Source organism: Hydra vulgaris, chromosome 10, assembly GCF_038396675.1.
Source record: "Hydra vulgaris chromosome 10, alternate assembly HydraT2T_AEP".
NCBI classification, from domain to species: domain Eukaryota; kingdom Metazoa; phylum Cnidaria; class Hydrozoa; order Anthoathecata; family Hydridae; genus Hydra; species Hydra vulgaris.
Window position 1 is genome coordinate 1,681,813 of NC_088929.1, and position 21,977 is coordinate 1,703,789.

A 21,977-nucleotide genomic window follows, 5' to 3' on the forward strand; every position below is an offset into this window, starting at 1 on the left:
ATGATCTTTTATTTTTGGATTTAAATTGTTTATTGGAGGGTATCTCTAATTTACTTTATGAATATTTTTACTTTATTTTATAGTATTCTATTATATCTCCTATTTCTCTTTGTTTTTCTAAAGTTATAAACCCAAATTCTTTTAGTCGCTGTTTATCATATTTACATGGCTTTACCATTTTAAATCGTAAGATATTGAGATACCTAAATCTATATTTTTATCTAGATATTTTTAACATAATACATTGACTTGCATTGTTTGTTAGTTTACTTATATTCTAGTATTTTTTTTTTTCCTATATGCATTTCATACTTTTCTGTGTTGAAGTGCAGCAACCATTTCTTACTCCATTTACATTAAGGTTAATTAAATCCTCTTGTAATACGCAGTTGTCATTGATATTTGAAATAACTGAAATAATTTTTGTATCATCAGCGTACAGTTTACAACAGTTTTTTATTTCTTGTATATATCATCATCAATATCTTGTACATATATCATCCATATATATATAATAAACAACAACGGCCCCAACACTGAGCCCTGTGGCACTCCATTTGATACTTTCTATTCTGATTTATAATTACCAATAACAACCCTTTGAGTCCTGTTACTAAAATATGCTTTAAACCAGCACAATTAAAATTTATTTTCACAAAATGCTTTTAATTTTATTAACAATCTTCTGTGTGCTACTGTATCAAAAGCTTTGGCAAAGTCTAAAACGCTATATCTAAAAAACGCTATATCTATTGAAAAACCACTTTCCAAAGACTGTGTAATTAAATCTAAAAACTCTATTATGTTTTTACAACAGTTTTTATTCCGAGTAAAGCCGTGCTGAGAATCTGACATAGCTTTGAGTTTGTCTCCTTTTTTGAACAAAGAAATAATATTTGCGCACAACCATACTTTTGAAATTATGCTATTTGAGTAAGATCGATTAAAAATAATTGTCAATGGAATTGTTATACTATTAGAACATTCCTTCAAAACTCTTAGATGCACATTATCTTCTCCAGTAGATTTATTTACATTCAATTGGCTGAACTTTAAAAACGTGTCAGTTTTCAAATCTGGATTTGTAATTGGTTTATTAAGTGATTTATTAAAAGTTGGTATTTTGTCATTTTTTATTTTTTTAAAAACCAAAAAAAAATAAAAATATTTAGAACATTAGCAATATCTGACTCATTTCTTGTTATCGATCTATCTTCCATTTCAAGTGCATTTATCTTTTGATTGATTTTAGTTTTACTGTTTATATATTGGTAAATCAATATCATTGCTGATAATCTTTTAGTGAGACAAGGAGTCCTTTTGATTTTATTGATATTTGCTTAAGGAATATATATTCTACATGCCATATCGTAATGTTCAAACCATTTATGGTATTAATGCGGTAGTGGTGTAGTGGTAAGAGCGCTCGCTTCATAAGCGAGAGGTCCGGAGTTCGACTCCCACCACGTCCCTGGAAGTACCGCGCTCAACTTAGTTTCTCCGCGCAGCGGCCTTGCTCGGCAAGGTTCGTGTTTCGGAGTTAAAGAGTTGAGAGAGGGTTGTACCACGAAAAACAACTAAAAAATAAAATAAAAATAAAAACACACAAAAAAAAAAAAAAAAAAAAAATGAGTAGCCTCTTCGACTGTAGTGGCCCCCCTCGGGCCTTGGGGAGGTAAATAATCTAAAAAAAAAAAAAAAAAAAATTATAATAACACTCATCTGCATTAAGATTTTCAAAGATCTTTTTCCAGTTATATTAATATTTAAAGTCACTTGATGTATATAGACTCTGCTGTGTCAATCTCTAAATAAATCATTCAATAAAAATAAAAATAAAAATAAAATTGAATAGTAAAAACAGTATAAAACATTAAATAACATAAGAACAAACATTTTCTGCATTAAAAATAAAAAAAAGGTTCAAGTGAATTAATTTTGCCTTTTTGCATTAATTTAAAAAACATTAAAATTTATATGCATTTGCCACTAATTTATTTGCTTTGTTATCAATTAATTTATTTATTTACAATTATTTTAATGGTTTTGGTGTTAAAACAACACAGATAATAGTTGGATGTCAAAAGAATTATTTTTTACCTTTCCTACTCTCAAAGCCAAATACATTCAAGGGTTCGAGCAATTGAAAATTGTGATATCTGGAATATCTAATCTTCAAAGTTTTAGTTAATATAAAACCGTGTATTTTGTTTTCATGGAGCAAATTTACTAAAATTTGTTTGCAAAAAAGTCACAACAAACTTATAATAAATAAAAAATCTTTTAAATAATTTATCCCAAATTTTAATTGAAGCAGAAAGATGTATAGAAAAAAGAGAATGGATATTTAATTAATATTTTTAAAATTTCATAAACTTTTACAAATATGTAGTTTTATAAACAGTTTAGCATTTCTAAACTGTTACTGGTCAAGTAAAATACAAGTTAATTTTCAAATCAACCAAACAAAATTTTTTAATGGTGATAAAAAATTTTTATAACCAATAATATTTTTTTATCAGTTATCAGCTTTTTTAGAATTCATTATTTTTATATTTTTGTTTGTTCATAAATATTTATTCTTGTATTTTGTAGATATTTTTATTATTTATAAATTTTTAGTATTTCTTAGATACATTTTTTTTTAAATTTAATTGACACACACACACATATATTTATGTTTATACATTTTTTATATATTTCTTTTGTTTTGTACATATTTATTTTTATACTTCATAGATATTTTCAGTGTGATCCAAAACATGGAATTTTCACGCAACTGCAAAAAGTGCGCAAGATTCCAAATGTAAAGAATACATACATCAAAAATTCTGACAACGTTTCAATTGCAAATTCTAGTAGTACATCTGTTGAAAAAGGAAAGAAAGAATCCAAGATAACTCCACATAAATCAATTTTAAAGTCTCAGACTCATGCAGCAGATTCAACGGTCTGATTATTTATTTTTTTAGGGTTTTTTATTTTTTAGTTTTTTTAAAATTAATTTAAAAAAACATTTTTATTATTAGGATGAAGGGGGTAAATAAAAAGGTAAAAGGGTAGTTAAAAACCAATTATAGGAGGTGAATAAATAAAAATAAGTAGATAAAATATAAGATAAAGTATCAGTACGATAGTTGTAAACAAAAAATGTTATTATTAAATAAACTTATTATTAAATATTTAATATGATATTATTATTTTTAAAGGTTTTAAAAAAAGAAATGCCAAAACAACTTTAATTTTTAGTTTCTTATATTTTAATTTCTTCAAGTTTATATGTTTTTTAATAAGTAAATAAATTTAAAGAACTAAATTGAGAAAATTTCACTATTTTTTATCAATGGATAACAATTTACAATCATTGCATATTAATTATCGTTAGTTTGTGGGCACTTTGCAAATGCATAAAAAATTGTTTTGAAAAAATAAAAATTGATTAAATTCAATAAACGTCTTTAATATATATAAAACTTATCGACTAGAATAAAAATTATTTTAATATTAAAAATAAAACTCTTTTATTTGACATATATCTCTTAAATTAGACATTCCTCAATAAATAAAGATACAAATACTAACGTTCATTAAAAAAAACTATTTGTTGCGCCTTGGCAAGAAGATAAAAATGTGTTTTTTTGCGACTCTAAGTATTCATCAGAAATTCTTAGTGTTGTAAAAATCAAAGTGAAGCTTTTTTAATATGTTTTCTAGTTTTACAGTTCTTTCTTTGTGTCTCCATTTTTTTAATCTTTTCATTTTATAATGGAACTGCAAGTTGCCTGTCTGTTCTTTCTGAACTATGTACCAGCATTAATTAGATAATTTCAATTTTTCCAATTACAATCTATTTGCAAGGATATTCTGGTATTGTATATATAAAACTTTTCATAAAAATTTTTTAATAAAATGAATTATTTTAGTAAATAATTATTTAACTTTGATGGTTGCAATAAAAATGCTTAGATTAATATTATTATGATAAATTATGATTAAAATTTTGAATCATAATTTATCATAATAACCAACTTTTATCATAATAACCAACATAATAACCAACTTTTATCTGCCTGGTTATTAATAGGTACCATTATATAAAACATATTGATGATACTTAAAACTTCTTTTCCTTAGGTGGTTAAAAGTGTAGTTGAGGGGTTAAATCTTCCGCATAATAATCTATAATCAAATCTGTTTAAAATGCAGTTAGTTCGGAAGATTATTATCTTTGCTAAGTCTCAGCTAAAGTAACAACATTGACCTTTTGATCAATATTTTATAGTTTGTAATGTTATTTGAGGAAGGGGGGGGGGGACAATGTAATTAAATTAGAATTAACAGACAAATTATAATTTGTTCCTTTTTATATTATCATAAATTATGATACCCATAATTTATGACTTGTCCCTTTTTATATTAGTTGCAATATATATGATGAAAATATCAGTTTAAGATTTTTTGACCTAATTTTTTTAAAATCCCATAATTTTTTGTATGACGACTATGTTTTTCTGGCCTTAATAAAAGTAACAACAAAAATTATCTTCTATTTTTGTGTCTATATTATGCCTAAACATTTAAAAGAAGATAAAAAATGTCAAAAAAGTGAGAATTTGATGAGTTTTTAGTAGAACTGACATTTTTTAAACACCCTGCACCCCCACAAGAGAACCTTTTCATAAGAAAAAAAATATTTACCTTCCTTCCAGTATCATAAAAAACTTATTGCACACACTTTCAAATCTTAAAAAGTATGACCCACTTTAATAATCATTCTTTTTAAAACGCATCTTTCTGTTCAAACACCAATTACAATATTCCTCTGTCAATTTCACTAAACTTAAATGATTTGTAGAATTTGTAATTCTAATTTAAATGAAGAACTGACTTATCTGCTCACAATCAGCAGATACTCTAATAAATGACTTGAATCTGTTTAAAAATCTTACCATCTTCAAGGATCAAAATAATAGGGAAGTGGAGGGGTGAGAAATGACTGTCATAGTTATACTATCTATCTCACTAGCTCTATTCTTTTCTTAAACAGTCAATTTCAAAATTAGACATTGCTCAGAAGCTTATGAAATTCAACCAACCTTCAGCAACAACTACAGCTTGGAAAACTTGTAATGCCTGATTTTTTAAAAACTTTATTACAAGCAACTTTGCAACCTTAGTTATTTTGGAAACTTTTCAAGTTTCTATAAATTAGCAATTTCATATGTGTTTTAATAGAGTGGGAAAACAATCTATGCTATCGAGTTGTCAGCCTCTATTAAAAATGTGAGACAAAGTGAGAGAGATTTGCACTAATAGATAACCCCTCCTAGAGAGAGGGGATTTTTATTTTTACAAAAGAAAATATTAAAGCAAATATCAAAATTTACTTTTAAAAAAATAAAAAATTTTCTTTAAAAATTTGTTTAGATTTGTACTTTAAAAATAAAATTAGAAAATTTAAAAAAATTTTAAAAAGTTAAATTTCTAAATTTTTTTACAAAAATGTTCAGACCTTCAGAAGTTTTTCAGAAAATTGTGTTAAAGTTTTATATATCTTTTTCTGTGAATTAAAGACATGGAATATGCAAGCCTTACCTGCATGAGATGCATTTAATTATTAACAATATTAATAATTTTAATAAGTTTAACAAATAGTTTGAAAAAATTTAATAAAATAAACAAATTTATTTTGTTTACAAATGGATATTTTTGTATTTTAATGTGTATTTTAATTTTAATGGGCTGACTTGCCCCAAGCTCAACTTAAAAAAAGTTTGGACACTTTCATTAACATCAATTTTTTAACAACATTTTCTCATTTGAAGATATTTTTAATTAAAAAAGCAATCTTGTTATAATTTTAAACAATTAAATTTTAGTTTGAGCATGCTGTTGAAACCCTATTAGAGGCTAACCTTCCCAGTACCTATACAGCGCAAGAAAAACTGCAATTAGAAGAAAATGTAGTTAATAACAGTTATATGAAAGAGTTGGAGAAAAAATTATATGATTTACAAGTAAGCAAAAACGTGTTTTTATAATTTTAATATGCGGTTTATTAGAGTGATAAAGAAATATTTCGAATAAATTGATTGATTGGTTAAATGATTATCGAGTTTTCTAAAATAAAAGACTTAAATTTTTGTTAAAAACAATTAGATTTAGTTATTTATTATAAATTTATTTTACCAATTTTTTGTTAATATAAATTAGTGCATATATTGTAAAAAAAGGTCAAGTAATAAAATAAGCTGTAAAAAAAATGTTAAAAAAGCGAAAGTTAAAAATATATAAGAATGCATATAATTTTTTCTTTTATATTTAACATTTTATATTTTCCCTAATATTTTATAATTTTGTATTGTTTTATATTCTCATAAATATTTCTCCTAAAGCAAAAGTTCTTTTAACAAAAAATAAAAATTTAAAATAAATTTGAAGAGCCAAAAAATCATTTGAGTGAACAGTTAACCTGAAGTTTTAAGTAAAACAGGTTTCATCTAAAATTTAGAAATAATTTTTTAAACCAATTTATTTTCAGCAATTCTTGAGGCTTTATTTAAGACATTTTAAATGACGGAGCAAGTAAATGGTTGACAGGAAATATAAAAAATCTGTTAATTGTATGAGTAAGGAAAACTTTAGCAGGAAAAAAATGATGAGCATGATGAATTTTTTCTTCTTGTTTCAAATTGAAAAAAAATTTTTAGAGCATGGAAGAATAATTTTAAAGCTTAAATAAGCAAATCTCTTAATGTCATACTAAGAAAATAGCAATATTAAACATGAAAAATGAATTAAAACATGTGCACATACACATGCACACATACACAAATATTTATTCAAGGCTCAACAAATTGGCAAAAATTTATTTAGAAATCAGCTTATTTTGTTTAGAATTAAAATAAAACATTTGTTTTGCTGTTTTTATTTTAATTGAATTAGCAAATTAAAGTTAAGTTTTAAAATTGCTGAATTAATATATATATATATATATATATATATATATATATATATATATATATATATATATATATATATATATATATATATATATATATATATATATATATATATATATATATATATATATATATATATATATATATATATATATATATATATATATATATATATATATATATATATATATATATATATATATATATATATATATATATATATATATATATATATATATATATCAGGGCTCTGATATATATGTACTAGGGTGATTCAGAATATTAATATTGAAAATTTTGGTTCTCTTCAAGGTTGTCCTTGTTTTGTATGACAAAAGTAATTTGGGGATCAAATTTTATACATATTGGATTATATTTATAGGTTGCTATGTTTTTTTACTTTATTGATCTCATAGTAAAAAAATTGAAAATTTTAAATATTTTTTTGACCATTGCTATCAACTGTAACAAATTATATTTTGTAGTTTAGAAATGTTATTTAACAATGTAGACCATGTTCATTTTGTTTCTATTAGTGTTTGTATTGGAGTAATCAGCTTCATCATCAATAGAGCAGTTTTGGATGCACAAGGAAATTTTTTCAGGTGCTCATCTACCAACCTAAGAAGAAACTGTTTTTGGTCTTTATTTTTTGTAGAATTATAGACTATGATTAGAGCTTTGGCTCTAATCATAGTCTATAATCTCTGCACAGTCATTAACAATCTTTATTTGATGAACCTTATGTTGCATTTCAATACAAACTAGATCTTTTGACCATTCTTGTGGTTCTTTTGAAAGGAATGACTGTGCCTTTCTTGACCATTGTAGAACAGGAGATCAAAGAGTTCCACTGTGGGCTGTGACAAAATTATATAAAAGACTTTCTTGCTTCAATTTTTCACTATCTAGTTGCTTGAGATCCTTCTTTATGGCTGATGCTGTAGATTTTTAACCATCTCCTTGACATTGTTATCAACGCCTGAATCAATGAGGGCCAATCCTACCAAGTGTTCCAAAAAGTAGCAAAGGTGACAATAGAAAGCTTTTGCGACAGCTTGCCGATTCTTTTGTCTTTCTCTACAGATAGTGCTGAATGATAATGCTGGCTCTGCCACTGGTTGTCCATGAGCCTGAGCCACTTTTCAACAATAAAGAGTGCTTGATAGTCAGAAATGTTTACCCTATCCAGAAATGGTGCTACATTTTTGGTGATTCTTTTTTTCCTTCAAACTGCTTGTATTGGAAGTGGAAGGAGTTGGGGGTGTAATATTATTCAGTATCTGATTCCGATGAATCAGTTCTCATGTTCTTTCACTGACCAGAATGAAATTAATTCGATGTGCTCTTGCAACTTAACTTAACGCTATGTAGAGGTCTAGCTTCAGCTTAAGTTTCTCTGTGTCGCTTTCAATTTCTTCTAGTTGCTAGTGACTGATCCACTCCTTTCATGCTGCAGCTTTATAGATCCTACTGTTGCATTGTCATAGAGTTTTTATCTTATTCATTTTTCTTAGCATTAAGAGCATCCTTAGTTAAAAGATCAAATAATTCTGCTAGATTAGAGTTCTGCAAGATCAGCCTGGAAAATTTTTTCTTTTATTCTGCAGTCTAATTTTTTGCTTCTGTTTTACTTTTTTACAGTTTTTTTACCTTTCTTTCAACAGTTTAAAGTTCTGGTAAAAAAATAAATAATAATAAATCCATTAGTTACAAACAGTATAAACAACTAGGTATAAACAGTGTTATACTATATAGTGTATACTATAGTGCAAGTGCAATTTGTCATTATTGCAAACTGTACCGACAGAAGATTGTATACTATAGAAAACAGAAAAATGACTCCCAACAATATTAATTAATTAAATAAAAATGAATCAGTGACATATTATAAATAATTCAAAATTCATAAAAACATATAAAAAATAATGCAAAAAGTATGTAAAAATATTCAAATCATAGCAACCCCTAAATGTGCTTCAAATAGTAAAATCTGTGGTTATTCAGAATAGTAATTGACCAAGGAACACAGGCAACTTTGAGAAGAAAGGTTTCAATTATATTTATTTTTTTGCATGATATTCTGAATCACCCTAATATGTACATATATTATATAATTGAATTAAAAATCCTATCCCTCTAAATCAATGTTATATTAGGACAAAAAGGTGACAGGATAATTTATACTTATAAAAAGGTGATAGGTTGGCACTTTGCCTCATCTCCAGCGCTTTATATATATATATATATATATATATATATATATATATATATATATATATAAATTTATTTTTTATTCATTGAAAAAGTTGTCTGATAAAATGGCTGATTTTTTCAATGAATAAAAAATAAATTAAGAATATTTTTTTTGTTGTAATAAATATCCTTGTTCAAACTGACATTTTATTGGTGTATCATTTATATTTTTGTGCAAGTATTAAATGTTATTTATATATGAGTGTGTTTTTTACACAAAAACAGCAGTAGGCATTACTCCTGGTGATCTGCTATGTAGAAAATAATTTAGTTACATGGAGTATAGTAGGTAGTTAATTTTTAATGCCTTTATGAAAATAAAACTAGCATAAGGCTTATAAAATATTAATATAATATAAATAAATAATAATTCTGAACAGAGACAAATGGTAATGTTGATTTTTTTTTAAGTTGATTTTTGTTTTAATTAGGTTTTTAAGTATTTTTGAAGTTTTGATTGCATACTTCTTTGTACATCTTATTAAAATATGGTTTTAATGTAAATGATTTACATGTAATGATTGTCTAAATCATTTCAAAAATAAATATTCTGTAATTAAATATTACAAAAATTCATAAATTATTATAGGATATTTTTTACTGTTTTTTTGCTGTTTTTTTGAAGTGCCTATAGACACTATAAAAATATGCAGCACATCCCAGCATTCTATGGTGTAATTATGCTAATTTTAATTGCTTGTGTATGTAATGGTATTGTAAGTTTTATGATTTATAATGAATAAACATTGTTATAATGAATGAATGTTGTTGCATGAAATTCATAATGTAATTTTTAATTAAAAGAGTCAACTTCATAGCAAAGAAAATGAACTTCATAGCAGAGATACTGAAATTTATAGCTTAAAGACAGATAAAGAGAAAACACAGGTAATTTAATAAAGTACTAGGAAGTTGTAATTATCATAAATTTATCCATGTTTTTACAAGAATAAGTTACAACAATGATTTTCCAAAATTAAATCTAATTCTAATAACAGAAACATTATGAATTGGTTTCTACTTTTGAGATTTAAATAATACAGCTCATTATGTTAAAGAAAACTAGATAAATAATGTCACACAAAGTTCATTTATTTTTCATAGTTTTATTTTTATTTGTAATATTGAAAATCATGTGAATTATATATTATGCGATTTTTTGTTGCAACATTTTTGCGGAAATTAATTTTTTGATCATTACAATGCTATACCCTTTAAACAATCACATAATTTTTTTCCTTTGTAAATATATATATCAGTCATGGACAGGAAAGGCTTGCGATCACACTCCAAACTTGACCACGCATCTAATTGTTTTTTTGAAAGCTTGACCATGCCTTTTTAGATAATTAAAAAAGCGCTGAAAAAACCGACAAAGGAAAAGAAAATTTAAATAGGGTAACTACATAAAAAAGAAAGAAATCTTAACAAAATGGGAAATTGAAAAAAAAAATTAAAACCTATAGCTCTAATAAAAAATCAACTAATATAAATCTGAAAAACTAAAACTCTAATAGAAAATTTTTTTTATTTTATATATTATTATTTTTATTTATATATATATAAATTTTTTTTATTTTATTTATTATTATTTGTAAATATATTTATATTTTATATTATATATTTTTATTATTTTATGTTTTGCAATTACGTTTAAGTTGAACAAGTCGTTGCATTGGTTTAACGAGCTTCCAACTGTTTATATTAGGTTTATATTTTATAATTAGGATTATATATAGGATATATTATATATATAGGATTTTGTTTATATTGTTGTTTATATTCAACTGATTTTGTTTATATTAGCAATTCAAAGTTTTTTTCTTTATTTTTAAATGTTTAAATAAAAATAATTATATGATTATTTTTTATTTATTTATGTATTTTTATTTATAAACTTTGGCATATATATAATTCTGACATATATAAAATTCGCCAAATGGTCACACACAAGCAGTGAACGCCTGAGGGAAGAAATGAAGTACATTAGAATAGAGGAGAATTATTTTTCAAACAAAGCATATTTTGACAGTTGTCAAGACAAAAATAAAGATTAATAGAGGAATATTTAAAATATAAATAAGACAGACAATGCACCTAAACAGTACTAACAATAATAATAATAAAAAAAAAAATAAATTGTTATATAAATACTAATATGAACTATGATAAACAAAAAAATATATCACCAAACAAAAAATAAATAAAACAAAAAATACATTAAAAAAATAAAAAGTACGCATACAACAATGAAAGGCCTCAGAATGGAAAAAAAAAAAAAAAACATTAATGCCAATGTGTAAACATAATTTGTGTAGTGATTAAGTAATAAACATCTCCTCAGAGTCGCGTCTATTATTACTGGTGTTTCGATGAGGATCAGCACTTGTAACTAGTTTATCCCGTCAGACAAACATCATCGCCACTTATGCTTTACCCCGCGACTTACGCCTATTCCATACTGCAGTAAAAAAGGATTCACTACAAGTAGCCAAAACCCTACCACACCCAAATTTGTAAAGCACTAATATTTTTTTGATGATATGATAAAAAGTGTCAATCTACTGCAACATATAAATAAAAATAATAAAAATAAATAACTTACCATACCACCGGTAGAAAAAACTAAGCACAATAAAATAAAATTCGAGCAAAAACGCCAAAAACAAAATTAAAACAACTAAAGTGTGTAAGCAGAAACACTAATAAATTAACCCCTAAGACCATTTAAACCATACAGGTACTTCCAGCACAAATAAATCCAAAACAATCAAATGGCAATATACCCTATTAAAAACCCTTTAAAAATTAAATAAAACGCAATAGAGTCTTCAAAAAACTCTAACGCTGTCATAGATACTTCATTCGAATTTCGTTAACCAATCTAAAGTGTTAGAAAATGAAACAACCCGCGCAACTTAAAATCATAACTAAAAATCAAGTAATATATGAAAAAGTAGAAAATATATATATATCGTCTACAAAAATGTAAAGATTTAAAAATGTAGTGAAGTATTTAAGAAATTCTCTGAATAATAATAAAAGACGAAAATTGTGCATGTGAAAATTAAAACAAAGCTGAGTAATGAATGTATTATAATAGAGCATAAAAGTTCCTTGATAATGGTAAAAATATGACAATCAGCGGATAAAAAATATATTAAAAAATAGTGTAATAAGACAAACTAAATATTAAAATAAGACCAGATAAATTTTAGCCAAATAAGTGGTTAAAAAATTATTTTGGGTGATGAAGCAATAATATTAGTCGAAATATAAAAACGATGTACGAAGCAGGAAAAATATTGTTTTGATGTAAAGTCTTCTTAACGGTCCGAATTAACGATAACTTTGAGACCATATCTAAATCGAAGTTTCCGAAAAAGTTAAGTTTTCTTTACGTTCGAATTAAACATAATTTTGAGACCATAACAAAACAACAACAAAAAGACGTCCATCAACAAGACATTTCGAAAGCCGCTAGTCAAAAAGAATTGCTCATATATATATATATATACATATACACACACATACATATATATATATATATATATATATATATATATACACATACACATACATACATACACATACACACACACATATATATATATATATATATACATACATACATATATACATATACATATACATATACACATATACATACACACACACATATACATATATACATATAAACACATACACATATACATACATACACATATACAACATACACATACATGATACATGATACATACATACATACATACATACATACATACCTACATACATACATACATACATACACACACATACATATATGCATATATATATAAACTACGAGTTATCTCTATGGTCCGAATTAAACGTTTTATTTACCACAAACAAAAACGATACAAAAAACTTCATCAACAAAGAACTTCATCAACAAAAGACATGACTAAATCGAGGTTAACAAAAAGTAAAACTTATATGAAATAATGTTTTAGTAAAAAATACAATAAAAGAAAAACAGAAAATTTTCGGTTAAATTGGTATTTAATTAAATAGAATAACATGAGAAGTATACCAAATACAAAATTAATGTAAACAGCGGGAAAACATATTTTAAAATAAGGATTTCTCTACGGTCCGAATTCAAACAAAAAAAGAATACATAAACAAATAAAAAAACAATTTTAAAATTCTCCTAATATGAATAAATTTAATATGAATAAATTTAATTAAACATTATAAAAAATGAAAAGATTTTTTTAAAATTCTCCTAATGCAGTTTTTAAAACCAACACAATGAACTATAAAACTTTGATCTTTTCTAATGTTTTTATATTAGGCGAACTCCTTTAAATAAAAAAACAACCTACATCTAATTATTGTTTAATAAAAAACTAACTTTATTTAAACTGAATTGGTGAGAAGAAGAACAGTACTTGTCCATTTTTTGTTATTTGCACTTTTTTTCATAATTTCATTTAAGTTATGTCGATCTCTCTATGTACTTCAAAAATAATACTAGTTCATCTTTCTTTCATTATTTTTTGCCATAAAGTAGATTGATAAATAGTTTATAAACTATAACTGTTTAAAACTTAAACATTGGTTATCTCAAAATGAAAATATTGAACTAGTACTATTCTTCTTTTCACCGATTCAATTATCAAAAAGTCTTAACAAAAAAAAGTTTATTGAAATGCATTCGTTGTTGTTGTTGTTTATTAAATTAAGAATAAAAATTGTTTACAAAAATATTACATTTATCATTAAAACAATATATTTGAAATAAAAGTTTTTTTAAATATTCTACGATAATTTATTTAATGGTGCTTTAAAACTTTATTTGAAAGCGTTTCGCTTAGTGTAAACAAGTTTTGTTAGAAAGTTTACATAGCATAACAAAAAAATAAATAAATAATAAAATAATTAAAATAAAATAAATAAAAAATAAAATAATAATAAATAATAAGTAAATAAATAAAAAAATAAAATAAATAAATAAATAACTTTGTTATGTTTTCTGACTATTAAGTGTATGGTTTCATCAAAAAGTTTATTAAAAAATATTGTTTTCATTGTTGTTTATAAAATTAATTGTACAAAGTTTTTTAATAAGATTTATATTTATTGTAAAAAATACACTTTTTAACAATATAATATCTTTCGATAATTTAAATAAATGTTTTTTATAGTATACAATCTTTAAAAGTTTTAAAATGTTTTTTATAGTAATAATAATAATCTCTAAAATCAATTTCTTACTTTATTACCTTATACTTTAGTGCATTTTTTGAACGTTTTCAAAGTTTTAGCCGTGGTTAAGTTGTCGCAAAAAAATAAAAAATGTGTTGTCAGGAATAGAGTGCGATCAAATGCCTTTCCTGTCCACAACTGATATGTATATATATATATATATATTTGTATATATATATATGTATATATATATATATATATATATATATATATATATATATATATATATATATATATATATATATATATATATATATATTTCAAGTAGATTAATTATTTTTTTATAAATTATAAAATAAATTTTTGATTATAAAAAATGAGGAAAAAATTGCATTAATTTTATTTGTTAATATTAGTTTCATGAGCAAGAATTAAAAAACCAAATCACAAAAAATGAGAAAGAAAAACAAGAAATACAAAATGCATTAAATGAATACAAGCAGTAATTTTTTTTATCTTCAGCATAATTTTGGACAGAATTTCTAATTTTCTCAGATGTTCAATTTTAATTTGAAAAAAATGAAAAATTATGTTTTCGTTTTTAGAAAAAATGAAGAATTACATTTTCAATTAGAAGAGCTTGCTGTTGCTGCTGAAGAAAAAAAGGTGAAAATTTAAATAATTTTTTTTTTTACAGTCAAGTAAATAAAAAAGTTAAAAATTTCTCATTTCTAATATTCTTTTTTTCTTCGTTTTCAATTTATACATAAATTATATTTATAAATTTATATTATAATTTAAATTAATTTTATAAATATATAGATTCTCTTATATATACTAATTGTGATTATACTGATACCATCTTTTATATATGGTATCATCGATTATGTACAGGGCATTTGATTTTGTTTTCTTTATCCATTGTTCTCATATATTCTCAATATCCAACAGTTATGGAATAACTTTCAATGTGAAACTTAAAAAAAAGTATAAGTTCTCTTTTTTATTGATTTTCTTATACATGAAAACTTCAAATCATAAATCAGTAGAACTTTGCATCTCTGGTTGTAACATCTAATTTTATTATAATAAGTCAGCATAGTTGTTATTGTAAAAATGTGTTGTGCAAATTTTTCTAGCTCTGGGTAAGAAATTGTGAGTTAAGAAAGTGAATAAAAAAAAAGTGTTAAACAAATTACCAATACGTTCAACAAACAAGTTACTATTAGCAACACTTGGTAATGTTGCTGGCTCAAAGTTGAATTTATATTTAACAATAACAGGCCTTGTTATGAATTTTTGTCTTTCAACAAAGAACTCATAACAAGACCTCACTGTGATTAATGTTTTATTGTAGTTTTGTTAGGTTGCATGAGTTTGTAAATAGTTTTTAGTGAAGATTTAACAATTTGTGCTTGACTTAGAAAAAGTTCATAAAAGTCAAAAATGCAGGTGTCTATGATATTGACTAAAAAAAAAATAAAGAATAACCTATTATTCAAGTTATTATTTAAAGGGATCCCAAACCTCCGAGACATGTTGTGCTCATATTAAAGAGAATGATAAAAAAAAAAATGTTTGGGCTAAATTTTTCTGACTAAAACAAAAGAATAAATGAATACCAAGAAAAAGTAACTTTTTTATTTTAGTCGAAGCTCGCCTTCTCCGTTTTATTGTAGGCCTAAAAGTCAGCGTAATATATGCCACAATCTACAGACTTAATAATTTATTCAAGTGTGTTTTATTCCTAAGAGTTTTAGTCATGATATCATTGACTTTTGTTCGTTTACATAATCGATCTCTTGATCAAACAAAAAAAAATCAATGACGTCATGTACTAAAACTCTAAGGAATAAAACGCACTTGAATAAATTATCAAGTCTGTATATTGCGACATATATTACGCTGAATTTTAGGCCTACAATAAAATGGAGCAGGCGAGCTTCGACTAAAATAAAGAAGTTACTTTTTCTTGGTATTTATTTATTCTTTTGTTTTAATCAAAAATTTAGTCCAAACATTTTTTTTATCATTCTCTTTAATATAGATACAACTTGTCTCGGAGGTTTGGGATCCCTTTAAGTATCCATATTCATTTACTCAAAATCACTAATCATTTACTCAAAATCACTAATCATTTACTCAAAAATATGTAGATGACTTAATAAAATATAGATTGATTAAATTCTTTTATTATCATTCTTTTTTTTCTTGTTTTTTTCTTGTTTTTTTTTCTTTTTATATACACTATAATAACTATATTTAATTATTTTTTATAAAAATCGATCTGACAAACAAAATTATTAGACACATGTTTAACATGACAACATTTTATTGATAGAGTCAACTATATAACAAAGATAATGAATTGCATAGTTTAAAGGCTGATAAAGAAAAAACAGCTACAAAGGTAAATTTTAATGAATATTATATCATTTGTCATTATATCATTATATCAATTATGTTATAAGAAAATATGAAAAACAAAAATGGTGCCCCTTCTATTTCAAAAAGTTAGCTCAAAAAGTTATGCAGATTAAAGAATAAGTTAATAAAGGGTAAAACAAACAAAAGTTTGATATATGGGATTTACTGTGTTATTAAGGGTAATGCTGGGTCATGCTATCTATGACCTGTTTCAAAAAAGAAAAAAAAGAACTTTGATTCATTTATTTTTCACAGGACTAACTGGTGGGTTTGCCAGACGATATTACAGAATGCTATTTTGCCTTTTTTTTTGAGAAATTTAAACTTATGACATTAAATGGCATTAAAGCATTATTTTGGCATCTTCAAAATGTTTAGGCTAAAATTATAGAACAAAAAAAAAAAAGATTGTTAACAAAACTGCTCTAGTCAGTGACATGGATTCTACTTTGCGTGACCTTTGAAATCTTTGCAAAAAGTGTTGCAAAGACTTCAAAAGTCATGCAAACAAAATATTTGTGACCTTATAAAAAACACAAACAATATGTTTGTGACCTTATAAAAAACACAAGCTAAATGTTTGTGATCTTATAAAAAATAACAGCATTAACTCAAATAATGAAGATCTAACTTGAATTACTGACATGTATCAAATGGAAGTAGAAACAAATGTTTTGTAAAAACTCATATTTTTTTCTCTACAAATTCTATTATCGATTTGTTTTCTCAATTTTTTCTCTCAGTATAACTGAATAAACTTTACTTAGTATAACTGGACGAACCTTAATAAAAGTGATGAGTAATAAAGGAATGATAAAATAGCTATGTAATTACCATGTGCAGGGATTGCAGGGTTTTCTGTTGGGGGGCTGAACAATTTTTTAAATATTTTTTTACATTTTATTTTAAATATTTGAAATTAAAAAAAAAAAAAATTGGCACAAAGGTTCTCTGGTTGTTGCAACCCCTAATGTAATGAGACTTTTTTTTTTAGTTTAGTAGATTTAAAAAAATTGTTAAAAATAACTTATTTTTTTATAAAAATTTGAAATGAAGCATTAAAATATAGCTTTTATAATTTGGCATTTTTGTTAGAATTTTTCAGGGAAGAATGGCATTATTTTGGCAACTTTCAACCTAACTTTTAACTTGTAGAAAGTTCTGGCAACCCTGCTAACTGGAATACTAAATAAGTTATAGTACATACACATTTTTTGTAAAAAAAATAATTTTTTTTTTTTAGATTCTTCGCATACAAGAGAGCAACTTTCAATTGCAAAATCAAGTAGCAAAACATGACAGAGAAAAACACGATATGCAAAATGAATTAAATGAATACAAGCAGTTTGTTCTTTTAAATTTTAGACTATAAAATTAAAGGCTATATTTTATTTTCTACGCTGTTAGTAATAATCTAATTTATGTATAAAACACTTTTAGAAAATTTTTATTCAATGTTATTTTAGAAAAATTGAGGACTTGCGTTTTCAGTATGAAGAGCTTGCTATGCATACTATGGCTTCTGAAGAAAAAAAAGTAATATTTTTTTGTTAGCAGCAATAAAAAAAATATTCCTAAAATGCGGATTTTGCATTAAAGCTTAACTACCAAATAAATAATTAATTTAAGTTACTAAGGAAGTTAACTTTTCTAATATTTATATCTTCATTTTTTTTCTTTTTAATAGACTTATTTAGTACCTTACTTAAAAATAAAGTCTCACAAATAAATTTTTTTTAAAAGGAACAATAAAAATTTAAGATAAAGTTAAAAATTATGATGTACCAATACTTATTACCTCCACTAGCAAACAACTTTTTAACACACACATAGGTACAAATGCAGAGATCTTCACATACAGGTATCACACGCAGATCTACACATATAGAGATATACACAAACAGATATCACACATACACACACACATACACACACACATGCACACACACACACACACACACACACACACACACACACACACACACACACACACACACACACACACACAATCTACACATACCAATATAACACACAGAGAGACCTTAGCAACCTTAACTTAACTATTGAAGCCCAGACCTCTATCTCTATAAGTGTTTAATATTTTGTCAGTTAAGAACCAAGAAGCTGTATATCCATGTTTTGTGTTTTTTCTATTTAACCAAGAAACTGTATATCCATGTTTTGTGTTTTTTCTATTTAACCAAGAAACTGTATATGCATATTTTGTGTTTTTTCTATTTATTATCAATCAGTATAATTTAACCAGTGAAGTGTGTGTCCACTAAATTTGATTTTAAAGTTAATAGAATTTCGGAAAGTATTTTAAATAATCAGTAGGACTTTCTGGTAGAAAGTTGTTATATACTAAAATCTAAAACCTAATTTTCTTGGTAACACAAAAAATGGGCATATGGCCTCCTCTTTTGTATTATATCTTATGATGTTATTGATTTTATTTGGTATTGCCAGTTTTGTCATTATTGTGCGCAAAAAAGGTTTTGCTGTTTTAAATGCTATCATAGTTAAGGTAACAATTAAAAATTTTTTTTTTTAAGATTTCTATATATCATGAAAAGGAAAAAGATATTGAGATTAGACTAAAAGATAAAGATAAAGAGTTGCTTAACATGCAACTTGAATTAGAAAAGTTGAAAGTTTTATGTGAAGAAGAAACATTTAAAGTGGATGAAAAAGAAATGCAACTGCATGCAAAAAATCAGGAGGTTGACAAACTACAAGAACTCTTGGAAGTAGCAAAAGTAAGTAATATTTATGATTTTTGTTTGTTTCTTATGTAATAGTTGCATTTAATATTTTATTTGTTTCTTATGTAAGAACAACATCAATCTTGAAGTAGAAGAGAATAATAAGCTTAAAGAAGAAATTAAGAAACTTAAAGAGCAAATTGACAAACTCAGTTCAATAAGCAATGAAAAAGATTTAAAAAGTTTTGAATTAAAAGTTGAGGAGCTAGTGAGTAAAACTTGATTAAAAAAGAATTAAAACTGTATAACTTTTTGATTTTTTTTTTTTTGCTAACAAGTTTATCTTATTGGTTTGAATAAATTTGTCATTAGGTAGTCAAGTTTTTCTATTTAAATTGATTAAATACAAGTTCCAAAAACTTTCTATTGTTTGTTTGAGTAAATTTGTCATTGGCTGGTTAATTTAATTAAGGAACATTAAAATCTTTCAAAGCTTCTCATTTAAATCATTTATTTTTTTATTTGCAATCATTTGTAATTTTTATTCAAGAGACTAATGTTTTTTTAATTATTTTTTCATGTTTCCTTCTTAAGTTATTCAAGTCATTGTTTGATATGTTATATAAATATGTTATTTTTAATGAGCAGGCGTGCAGAATCCCAAAAAGACTCCAATTTTTTCCTTGTCTCTGATGTCTAGGAGCTCTAAATGTGTTGGGTGACTTATGATCTGCTATAAACATGTTGGTTGACTTATGATCTGCTATAAACATGTTAACTTATGATCTGCTAAAAAAATTCATGAGAGTTAATGACATAAAACTTATTGCTTTAAGTCATTAATTAAAAGGACCCAAAATTCAAAACTTAAGAGTCCTAATTTTTTTCATAAAAGTAGTCCATAAGCTTCTTTACATTTTTAGAGCTTCTGGATATTAAAAACCAGAAAGAAATGATCTTTTTGTAACTTTTAAATCCATTATCTTTTTGGGACTCTGCATCCCTGTTAACGAGTATTTAAATTGTTGTTAGATAAGTTATATAATTAAGTTTAATAAATATTTATAACATTATAGTATATTTATAACAATATTTATAACATTATAGGATATTTATAACAATATTTAAGCCATTTCTATTCTACTGCTTTATTTTTTGTTGTTTTAATAAAATTAATTTTGTTTTCAGTTAAACATTGAGTCAAAACTAAATCAACAAATTTATGGTAAATACACTATTTTTGACAAAGTTTTATTATTTTGTATTTTTTCTTTTTAAATATAATAATGTTTGTGTATTTTTTATTTTTTATGTAAACAGAATTAAATAAAGAACTAGAAAAGAAGTGTGCTGAGATTCAGTCTGTTACAGAATCTAATGAATTCATTCTTAAAGAGCACATAGGTATATTTTTATTATACATTCATGTTTCTTAATTTTAAGATTTTAATGATTGTGTGATTAAATGTGATTATTTAAAATTAAACAAATATCTAGTTGTTTAATTTTTATATACAAGACACAAAATTTTATCTCCAACAATTTTTATCTCCAAGAGAGTAAAGTATAAATAATTTTTTATTCATGTTTTTCCAAGAGAGTTCACTATTTTTCTCTGAAAAACTGATATAATAGCAAATAAATTATTTTATGAATAATTAGTTATTTAAGTTCATGTCATCGAATCAACATTTGATCACATTATCTTGAGATTATTATCAACATTTGATCACATTATCTTGAGATTATTATCAACATTTGATCACATTATCTTGAGATTATTATCAACATTTGATCACATTATCTTGAGATTATTATCAACATTTGATCACATTATCTAATGATTGTATTACTGCATAGCTATAAAAGCAAAGCTTGAAGTGGCAGAATGTCGTATAAATCAATACATTGAAGATAAAAAATGGCTGGTGCGTAGATAATGAATTTTATTATTATTGTTTGTTCAAAATATTTTTTTAAAACAAGATTAATTGTTCAAAAACATGCAGGAGGAAGAGGTTTTGAAGGTTTCAAGAAATTCTGGAGATAATGCTCAGCAACTTATGCACTATGATCAACAAATTCAGTCAAAAAACAGGTTTTAATTTTTAAACAAATTTTAAGTGCATCAATTTTCTAATGTTCTAAGTAAAATTTAATTTCTTAAAGTTTATTTCTTTATTTCTAACTGTTATTTTTTGTATTATATATTTGTATGTGTTTTTACATTTCTATATTTGATATGTTTTAAATTGCAGAGAAATTGCAGACTTGCAAGACAAAATTGCAAAAATGACAGAGCAAAATTACGATCAATTAAAAGATATGCAGGTTGCTGTTATAAATTTTAATTTTATCTCAATTTAATTCTAAGTTTAATTCTCACTAATAGTTTTCTACCAACAATTATATTCTCACTAATAGTTTTCTACCAACA

The 21,977-nt window shown here is 24.7% G+C and overlaps 1 protein-coding gene across 6 annotated transcripts in view; it reads left to right on the plus strand.

Moving 5' to 3' along the window:
* LOC105849952 (CAP-Gly domain-containing linker protein 1) overlaps window positions 1-21,977 on the plus strand; it is a 129,499-nt gene that overhangs the window by 62,170 nt on the left and 45,352 nt on the right. For all 6 annotated transcript variants that reach the window (XM_065807049.1, XM_065807047.1, XM_065807048.1 and 3 more), the window contains 15 exons: window positions 2,740-2,950; window positions 5,880-6,017; window positions 10,023-10,106; window positions 14,825-14,910; window positions 15,014-15,074; window positions 16,750-16,818; window positions 18,079-18,179; window positions 18,302-18,371; window positions 19,391-19,594; window positions 19,671-19,808; window positions 20,729-20,765; window positions 20,861-20,944; window positions 21,401-21,468; window positions 21,550-21,638; window positions 21,799-21,871. In XM_065807049.1, coding sequence (XP_065663121.1) covers window positions 2,740-2,950; window positions 5,880-6,017; window positions 10,023-10,106; window positions 14,825-14,910; window positions 15,014-15,074; window positions 16,750-16,818; window positions 18,079-18,179; window positions 18,302-18,371; window positions 19,391-19,594; window positions 19,671-19,808; window positions 20,729-20,765; window positions 20,861-20,944; window positions 21,401-21,468; window positions 21,550-21,638; window positions 21,799-21,871 — 1,513 coding nt within the window. The remainder of the gene's footprint in view (window positions 1-2,739; window positions 2,951-5,879; window positions 6,018-10,022; window positions 10,107-14,824; window positions 14,911-15,013; window positions 15,075-16,749; window positions 16,819-18,078; window positions 18,180-18,301; window positions 18,372-19,390; window positions 19,595-19,670; window positions 19,809-20,728; window positions 20,766-20,860; window positions 20,945-21,400; window positions 21,469-21,549; window positions 21,639-21,798; window positions 21,872-21,977) is intronic.